Raw genomic sequence first — 10,443 nt, forward strand, 5'->3', positions numbered from 1 at the left:
CAAAGGTCGTCATTCTGGCATCCTAGTGCGTGACAAAAAAAATAAAAATAAAATCAAGTCGCACTTCCAATGCGTGCAAAAGAAAGTGAAAGTTTGGGAGGCCACTTACGAGAAATGTCAGGGCTAATTGGGAGAGCGACATGAGTGATGACCAAATCACCCAACAAGCCCAAGAAATATATCAAATCACATCGGGGCTCCTTTCAAATACTTCGGGGCTTGGCGTATTCTCTGCGAATCTCAACAATTCGCCTCTATCGGTGACGATGTCCATTTAGTGAAGCACACGAATAATTTCTCCGAGGGGGTATACGACAACGTCCTCTGATCCGAGCGTCACGACTAGGCTGGGTTTTTAAAAGCGCGCCTAGGCGAGGCACATGCTAGGGCTTTTTTTTTTAAGCCAGGCGCGCGTACCTACAAGAGGCGTACCGAGGCGCGCCTAAGCAGAGAAGTCTCAAAGCGCGCGCCTTTTGTATTTTTAGGGTTTCCTTTTTATGAGGAAAATTAGGGCTTTATTTGAATTTTAAATTAGGGTTACTCCTTTTAATAAACAAAAACAGCACAGTCCCTTTTCTCCACTCCCCTCACGCTGCTTGCCCTAACTGCCCACCGCCCGACTGCCACCACCGATCGCACGTCGCCGTTGGCCGTCCGCTGCCGTCGATCGTCCTCTCCAGTCAGGTAAGTGAGACGACTTCTTCTCTCATCTTTTGTTAGTCTTTTTTTTAGTTTATTTGACTTCATTTTTTTTACTTCAATTACTTCAATTACTTCAATTAATCTTTTTTACTTCAGTTTTTTTTTTTTTTTACTTCAATTAAGTGTCCAGAGCATGTTTTTAATTTCAGTTTTTAATTTCTTTTTTACTTCAATTTTTTAATTTTAGTTTTTATTTCTTTTTACTTCAGTTTTTTAATTTCGATTTTTCAATCTCAGTTTTTTCAATTAGTAAATTTCAGTTTAATAAATTCTTATATATTATTTCTTTTAATGGCGTCCGCTAGTTCAAAATCAAATGTAACATCAACAGATACATATTGTGATCCTACTAGAAAATATGAGACGCCCGATCCTACTAATAAAGTTAATTGGACATGTCATTTTTGTGCCAAGACTTTGAGTGGAGGATCATACTAAGTGAAACAACACTTGGTGGGAGGTTTTAGAAATCGTAAGAAATGTCTTAAGTGTCCCGAGCATGTAAGGGAGGAAGTGAAAGCTTTTATGATTAAGAAAACCAATGATAAAGTGCTTAGTCAATTTCAAAGCTTGCCGCCTCAACATGTTGTTGATTGTGAGGAAGAAGAGGAAGAGATGGCTGGGTAGCTCGTCACGCTCCGACTTGAGTAAAGTGGCACCAACTTCAAAAAAAGATGAAAGGTCTCTTAAAGGTTTTATTTGTCTTTAAGCAACCTAGTTCTCAATCTCAAGAAGTGTTGAAGGATAGGAAAGAAAGAAAGGAATTTTTTTGTGCTTGTGTCAAGTGCGTAGGGACAAAGCTTGTGAAGCTATTGCAAGGTTCTTTTATGATAATGCAATTCCATTCCATCCAGTTACTAGTGATAGCTACAAATCTATGGTTGAAGCAATTGGACAATATGGTTTGGGATTAGTTCCACCAAGTATGTATGAGCTAACAGTTTCTCTTCTTAAAAAAGAGTGGATGCCACAAACACCAAAATGTTGGAGTCCAAATAGAGTGGGTAATAAAAGGTTGTTCTATTTTATCCAATTGATGGCATGATTCGGTGGTGCAAAAGGATATTGTGAACTTTCTTGTCAACTCTCCGAGGGGGTCCATGTTCATCAAATCGGTGGAAGTTTTTGAAGTTGTGAAAGATGCATTCACGTTGTTTTGAATGCTTGATTCCATTGTTGACGAAGTTGGAGAGACAAATGTTGTTGCAAGTGGTGACGGATAATGCATCTAACTATGTTAAGGCGAATAAGAAGTTTTAACGATCTTTAATTTTAAACTTTCAATTTATTTTTTCTTAATGATTAAAGCTCAATCTTTTTTAACAGGGAAATTTCTTATGGTCGAAATACCACATCTTTATTGGACTTCATGTGCCGCACATTGTGTGGACTTGATGTTGGAGGATATTGGAAAGCTTCCAAGGATTAAGAATGTTATTAAGAAGTGCATCTTCATGAATGGTTATATATATGTAACCATGTCGCCCTTGTGAACATAATGAGGAGATTCACCAATCAAAAGAATTTGCATCGACCGGTGGTCACAAGGTTTGAAACTTCCTTTATCACTCTTGCGCAATATCACAAGCAAAAGAGCAGTTTGAGGAAGATGGTCACTTCAGAATAGTGGATTGCTTCAAAGTGGCAAAATGATGCAATGGGAAGGAAGATAACATCTTATAGTTTGCAAGATACATGTTGGAGGATTGTGTTGTATGCTCTTAAGTTGGTAGGTCCTCTTGTAAAAGTAATTCAGATGGTTGATTGGGATACAAAAATAGGCTATAGGGTACATGTACGAAGATATAAATGGAGCCAAAGAGGCTATTGCTAAGAGTTTTGGTTTCAAGGAGAAGCATTATAAAGAAACTTTTAAGATAATTGATAAAAGATGGGATTGCCAACTTCATTGCCCTTTACATGCGACCGAATACTTTCTAAATCTGGAAATCTATTATGATAATCTGGAGCAAGTGAGTTGTCAATAGGTTGAGAATGGCTTGTATGATTGCATTCAAAGGTTGGTTCGAGATGATGAAACTCAAGACAAGATCATGGTTGAGTTGGATGCCTACAAAAATGCAACAGATCTATTTGGCAATGCAATGACAATTAGATATAGAAAGATGAAATCACCAAGTAATATTTTATATTTGAAATTTATAATTTATTTATGAAATAATTAATATTTCATATTCTAACAACGATTCGTTTTTAAAATGTCCATAACGGATTGGTGGTCTTGTTATGGATCTTTAAGTCCCAACCTCAAATCATTTGTGGTAAAAGTTCTTAGCCTCACTTGTAGTGCTACCGGGTGTGAGAGAAATTGGAGTGTATTTCAATTGGCACACTTGTCTTTTTTGTTTGTCCCACTTCAATTGACACTTTTCAAAAATAGTATGTGGTCCCTACCTTCTCTACACATATTAAACAAATGGTCTCCACCCACTTTACACACCTAACCCTTTATTCTTAATCTCCGTGCTCAAAGTAAAAGTGTCAATTGAAGTGGGACGGAGGGAGTATTATATTTTATTTTCTCTAGAATACATAAACTATAATTTTAACCTATTATCTTTTATATTTTTATAGCTTCATACAAAGAAGGGAAACCGATTGGCACAAAATCGGTTCAATCACTTGTTTATGTGAAGTATAATTGAACTTGGGAAAGGCGATACAAGAAGAAATACACAATAGATCCCATTCTATTAGAAGAGATCGATGATAGCAATGAATGGTTGCTTGGACAAATGGATGAGGACTCTTCTAATGAAAATAACGATCTTGTGTTTGGGGATGATGATCTGACATGGAGTGCCGTTAGTAAGGCTATGGGAGCTAATGATCCAATTTATAGCACTAAAGGGACATCTAGAGTTGATAAAGGAAAGTGTGTTGTTGCTTCAAGTTCGAGAAGACTTTTTGATGAGAATGAAGGTGAGGATGAGAATGGGAGCTAATGATCCTATTACTTTGATTTAGGATTTCATAATCAATCCCTAATCTAAAAATTCCCCATCAATTCCACACTTTTCTTTTCCCTATCTACAATTCTGATTATTCTGGCAGATATGTGCAGGCTCTTAGCCACCAGAAGAGGCTCTTCTCATTCAAACATAAATAGAAGATAAGTTTCTTCTTCTTAATGTTGGATATAATATTAGTAATTAACATAATTTAAATCTTTATAATTGAAATGAATATGGTACTTACCAAACAGAACTACATCAGCCATGTTCTGAATTGTTTTTATTTTTGTAAACTGTTTGAAATTTGTAATGACTGAAGGAAACTCAGAAGTCATCCAACTCACAAATTCGAGTTTGTTTGCAAAAAAAAAAAAAAAAAAATTGAGATCGGATTTGTTGTTTTGATTTTAATAATAGCAAATACTTTCCCAACTTGAAGAGTATTTTTGAAATTTTCAATGTCTTTATACTGAATGGTAGCATGCACTTTATTTTCGTGCAAAGTATGAGAGAATTAGTATATTTGTTTATGAAAATATAAATGTAAAATTAACTATACCTTTTTGTCATGAAAAATAAATTCCAGTATTTTGTTGCTGAAATGAGTCGATTCATAGCAGTGTACGATGCAAAGCCTCATCGCAATATTGCTCAATCCTTCTTCAAGGTCTTCAATGAATTGAAAAGCTAGAGCCATTTTAAATTTGCATAAATGAGTTGCAGAAATGCCTATGATGGTGTTGGAGAAATGTATTAAAAATATTGTAATATTGAGATTATGAGAATGTTGTAGGATCGTGGATGAGTGGGTTATATTAGTGGACTTGCTTAAATATTGTAATATTATTTAATATATATTATCTAAATTATGTATTTGTGGATGAATTGATCTATTTTGTTTGAATTGAGAATTTTGTTTGAATTGAGAAATGAGTTACAATATACGTTTATTTTTATTTTATTTTTTAATAGGATAAAATAATTTATTTGCTGCCACTCATCGGTTTTTATAATTTATTATTAAGTTTATTTGAATCAGTTAATGCGTGAGTGAATAAGATAGTGAAAATGCAAATAGAATGTGATTTCATTATAACTTTCATATTATAAATATTTTCAAACTTGGCATTCAAATTCATTTTAACTTGATTTGAAAATACAACATTAAAAGTTTGTTATACTTATCAATTTCGTTTGTGAATTATGAATGTAAGTCGATTACGTAATACTCACTCCATCCTATTCTAATAAGCTCACTTTTTTTGAGCACCAATGTTAAGAAGTTTATTTTGTAGGAGGAAAGTGGTGTGGTCCAGATCCAATTAAATATATATATATTTTATTTAAAATAAAAAAGAGCTTATTCTAATAGGACGTCTCAATAGGGAAAATAAATTTATTAAAGTGGGAGAGATGAAGTAATACTATTATACACGAAACAAACACATTAATATGTATGCTATAAAGCGAAAAGAATGTGGATGTAAATGTACAAATCTCAAACCAACTCGTCACCCACCAAAATAAGCAAGAATCACACGCCATGAGAAGAGAAAAGAAAAGAATTTGATTGCTCTTAATTGCCAAGACAAACGCCCAAACCAGGGTGTGATTAATTATTGTTAATTATCACATCAAACAATTGGAGGAATCATGCTTTGCTACAACCACCCGCGGGTCCCATCAAAAGACCTCACGCACGCACACAAAGCCAACCAGTCCATGATTGTTCACACGTTTGGCACATTAATTCATGAAATTGAAAAACCCACAACATTTTACCAAGAATTATTGCAATTTTCCTTTCTTTTTTTTGGTTAATACTGCTGCGGTAAAGTGTAAATCCCCTCATTTCCTGACCCATAAATTTGTGTGTGTCTATATAGCGTCTCACCCACCGTGTACTCCTCATCTTTTGACTGTCTTAAACAAACACACACACACTCTCTCTCTCTCTAGAAAGATTTCAGCTGTTTCTGCATTTGGGATTTTCTTTGTTGATTGTCTCTTTGGAAGGATAAGCCGTTTCTGGGTGCTGTCACTTTTGTGAGCTGTAAGTTTCCTTTTTTTATTTTTTATTTTTTTTATTCTTCATTGTTTAAGGCTGCAGCGAGCTGTATTGTACTACAATATTTTGTTTCTGCAGTTTTGTTGTCTGATAATTCTTGGATGTGAGGCTTTTCTGTTTGATGTGCCTTTGCTTTGAATCGTGCTTGACTTTATCTTTAGATCCGTTTTCTTGGGTTTTCTTCTTTTCATAACAATAAGGAGATAAGAAAAAACACTGCAAGTGGGAATGGACAAAAAAGTTGGGTTTTGTAATTTTTTGTAACAAATTATCTGCTTTTAGATCCCTTTGTTTATGCAGTCTTAGAGCTTAGTTTCATTGTCTGAAGAAGTGCAGTGATGAAGGTGTCTTTTTTTGCTTAGAACATTTTAGCCCTATATTTTGGGATTAATTGTTCATGAAATTCATGCAAGGATGATCAAAGAAGAGTTTTGTACCGAATTTCTTAAAAAAATCTGTTCTTTTTGCCGCTAAGCTTTTGTTAATTAAGTGCAAAGATGAGATTTTTGGTGCTCAGTGTCATGTTTTTGGAAGGTATGGCTGATTATCCTGTTTTGTACAAGGGATCTTGTTGAACTAAAAAGGAAGCTACTTATAGATTGCAATTCTTTTCCTATTTCATGCCTTAAAGAATGGAAAAGATTAGAATGCTGTTACACTGTAATCTGGATTTTTCATAATGGGATGGATTTTTCATAATGGGATCTGTTTATGTTTCCTCCTTTGGCTACAAAAACTGAATTAGAGCTTTTGGTAGTCGTATACAAATGTAGCTGCATCTTGAATAAGAACACTTACTCGTCTTCTGTTAGATTATTGCAACTTCTCTTTGAATTTCCCTACTTGATATTGAACACGTGCTTTGAAATTCCAGCAGGTGTTGGTAAAAAGTGGCAATCGATCAAATTGAAGAACAGCATGCGGTGGTATAGCCTGTCCATTGATGTTTTCCAGAAAGTCATCTCTTTGAACTTGTATTGCCGTGTGATTCTGTAAAGCCGTTTCATTTCACCAAACAGCTTTTATTAACTTCCTTCTTTCTCGACCTTCCACTTTAACCCTAGAATAGAATCTTATTGCCATGGGATCTACTTGCTTTGTAGTCATTCCTTGCTACGTACGCTGGATTAGCTGATCTGTTTTCTCTCGTCCCACCTCTATACCGTTTTTGAGCTCTCTTGCCATCTGGACTGTTTCTTTCGACTAAGTTTAGTGATTTATTTCTAATTTTTGGCTCACAATTTGGAGTAGTCATTTCCCCCTGTCATTTTCTTGCTTGGTTGTGTGGTGTAAGTTTTCTAGAAAAGGAATTCGAAAATTGTTGGATTAGTCGTCACTCTCTTCTGCGACAGTTTTGTGTGAATTTGAGATAAAAGATTTGGGGAAGTAGTTATGGTAAGCCAAGCAGCTAGTCAGACAAGATTTCGAGCATTGAAACACGAGAGTGGAATTGCTGGGAGTGCTACAATAATAGTTAGAGTAATAGCATGCTTTCAACCTCTTCAAGATTGTCAGGTTAGTAGGCAAATTTTGCGATCGTAACTCTGCCAATTCTCTGCAGTTTTCCAAAAATACTAACAAGTTTTCTTGTGTGCATTTCAGGCTGAGTATTTCCGCCATCTACTTAAACCTGTCACGTAGATTAATTTCTTTTCCACGCGTTCAAGTTAAGCTGGATTTTGTTTTATATATTTCTATTTTAGCTCGAAGGTTCAACAAAAAATCAGTAAATTCTTAGGTACGTTTTAATTACTCTCTTCATTACTCGGATTTCTCCATTTTTCGTTGTTTTTCTTTATTGGTATCGCTCACTTCTGTTTGTTTTTATCAGGTTATTGGTGTGCTTAAATGGAAAAGCATTTCGGATCCGGGTATGATCAGCATCTGCTGTCATCTACTCTGAATCTGTCGGGATTTCCCTTCACCAACGGCTATCTGAATATGGAACCACTTCATAGGTACCCTTACCCCGTCGAAGATTCCACATTGAGAAATCTTCCTCCGGTTCCGGGTTCTGGTTTCCAACAGTTGAAGGCAAGTGAACCAAATAGGTTGCAGAATTGGTTTGACCATAAGCAACATTTCCACCAAGCCTTTGTTCCTGCATCGAACTCTGCATCTGAACAGAAGTTTCCTGCAGGCCTATCTGATGTCGAACGACTCAGAAGCCCTACTATACCTGGTCAAAAGAGGTTTCTCGTATTTGATCAATCCGGTGATAAAACCACCCTCTTATACAGCTCCGGGGTTCATACTCCCGTTCAGTTTGGAGCTTCTCAGTTGCCAAATCCTCCCTCCACCTACAATTTGGGTAAGGAGGAAGCTGAGGGATAGCTACTATTCGTTAGGTTTGAACGACGAGAATTTCGAAGACAACTCGAAAGATGCCACAGAAGATGAAATGCATGAAGACACAGAAGAACTGGATGCCCTTCTCTGCTCTGATGATGACAGCGATTTCTCCGAGGATGAGGAGACGAGCACCGGTCATTCGCCTAGTACCATGACTGACAATGGCATACCAAAACTAGTTGAGGAAACTGGCGAAGAAGTTGATAGCTTTTCCGTACCAGCCAAAAGGCAAAAGCTTTTGGATGGAAGCGATGTTGCCCCATCAAGCAGGTATGATGGGAGCTCTTTGAAAACCTTTGCCTACTCTGAACTAGAAAGTGATGCTGAGTCGAGCTGTGGTAGTCGTAAGGAGGAATTATATATCCGGTCGGGCTGCAAAAGGTCGAGGAAGAGACAAAATACACGAAACTGTGAGCATTCTGCAGAGCATAATCCCTGATGCTAATGGGAAAGATGCAATTGTTGTGATTGATCAAGCCATTCACTACTTGAGATCTTTGAAGGTGAAAGCCAAGGCTTTGGGGCTTGACGCCCTTTGAACTTCGTCTACATTCCATTCCTCGAAAATAAGGCAGTTGTAAAGACTTCCATTGTCTATAAACTAGTCGTTGTTTCTAGCAAAGATAGTCTTAGAGTGGATGTACAGCAGAGGAGTGCAGCGTGGGGTAGGGTGGTTATGCACGTTTCACGTGCTCTCAATTCTAAAAGACGCGTAGTATGTGAAAAATTGCTTCTTGGAAGACACCCTAGAAGTCATCTTTGAAGTCTTCTCTGATATGATTGATTTGGAAGAAGCTGCAGCAGCAGCAACAGCCATGGCTTTTTGATGATTTCTTGATGTCACTATCAGCCTACAGAGACGACAAAGACGAGCAGCTGTGTGAACGTGATGGGGCCCAGCAACACGCAGGCGCCCGAGTCGAGCTGAGCTTCTGCATCACGTCCTTTGTCTCCGTCATCCGAAAATTGAGCTTTTTCTATGAGATTGGCATGCGTGGCTTGGAAGAGTTGTACCTATCAGAAACTGTTGACTTGGATATTCATTTCTGTAGTTTTTTCTTTTTTTGCTCACTTTTGTTATGTTGCCAGTTGTGAGAGAATATTATTGCATTTGTTGGGATGTAAATGTGAAGTTACGTTTTGACGTTTGTGTTGTTGTAATGCAGCGTGCATGTGTTTGTATTTTGCAGAAACAATGAGATGTCCATTTTCTAATTTTAAAAGTCATTTGCTTTGTTTGTGTGGTGATGCAAAAATGTGTGATTTCAAGACCTGAGGGACCACACGCTTTCTCAAACTTGTAGATGCTATATTCGAATGTGCATTTGTGTGAAATTTATCGATAATTTTGTACGTCGAGTGTTGAAGATGCTACGTCGGATGGATCTGTTGATCTCCATTCATGTTAATGTGTAAATTTCGTGGATTGGTCGGATCGTTATATATGCAAATTTTGTGGCTATGTGCAAATTTTCATTTTAGGCTGCGTTTATTTTGATGGATATATTTATCTATTGAAAAGGATAGATAACATAAATTTATGCCTTTAAATGTCTCTTTACTTTTTCCACATTTGACACAAAAAGAGATGCTCACCATTTTTTCTTTCTTATTGTATGGATAATAAAATAAGGAAGAAAAAATGGCGAACATCTTTTTTTATGTCAAATGTTGGAAAAGGAAGGAGACATTTAAAAGCATAAATTTGTGTTATCCATCATTTTCCATGGATAAATTTATCCATTAAAGTAAACGCAGCCTTACATGACTTAGGCTCTTATTACAATGATTCTAGCTTCTGACTTGAGTCTTCTGTGCAAGGAGCTTCGTTGTTTCTTGACTGCGCAGACGCTTCGGGTTCTCTTGACTGCACAGGCACGCGTCCTTCATACTTCGTCTTATCTGCGCGACGAATCTTCTTTATATTATCCAAAGCCTTCAGTTAAACCTGCGCTGGTTATCTTTACTTAATAATAATAATAATAATAATAATTGAGAGAGATATTTTGGTATTGTTAAGTGCAGCGTTGATGGAGGATTTAGTCCTCATCACAAACCTTCCCTGATTCTCCTGGCATGGCAAAGCCTTTTGGTTGAGCCATGTAAATGGTCTCTTCCATATTTCTATGCAAAAAGGCTATTTTTACATCCAATTCTTCTAAAATGAGATCTTGTTAAACAACCAATGACAATAACAATCTAATAGATGTATGTTTCACTACTCGTGAAAAGATTTAATTAAATCTATGCCTTCTCTTTGAGTAGAGCCCTTTGCAACAAGTCTTGCTTTGAACCTGACTTGTTCCTTTCCATTCACCATTTCAACTTTCCATTTAAACACCCATT

At 36.6% G+C, this 10,443-nt stretch overlaps 1 protein-coding gene and 1 pseudogene across 1 annotated transcript; both read left to right on the forward strand.

The window, feature by feature from the left end:
- Positions 1-2,200: 2,200 nt before the first annotated feature.
- Positions 2,201-3,668, forward strand: LOC131018798 (uncharacterized; annotated as a pseudogene).
- Positions 3,669-5,152: 1,484 nt separating this feature from the next.
- On the forward strand, positions 5,153-9,320 carry LOC131016691 (transcription factor bHLH143-like). Its single transcript, XM_057945395.1, is given in 6 exon segments — positions 5,153-5,730; positions 6,623-7,260; positions 7,348-7,483; positions 7,577-8,067; positions 8,069-8,488; positions 8,490-9,320. Coding segments are annotated over 3 exon segments (1,041 nt in total). The 5' UTR covers positions 5,153-5,730; positions 6,623-7,260; positions 7,348-7,483; positions 7,577-7,593; the 3' UTR covers positions 8,637-9,320.
- Positions 9,321-10,443: the final 1,123 nt, after the last annotated feature.

The sequence above is a fragment of the Salvia miltiorrhiza genome, chromosome 3 (assembly GCF_028751815.1).
Source record: "Salvia miltiorrhiza cultivar Shanhuang (shh) chromosome 3, IMPLAD_Smil_shh, whole genome shotgun sequence".
Lineage (NCBI taxonomy): Eukaryota > Viridiplantae > Streptophyta > Magnoliopsida > Lamiales > Lamiaceae > Salvia > Salvia miltiorrhiza.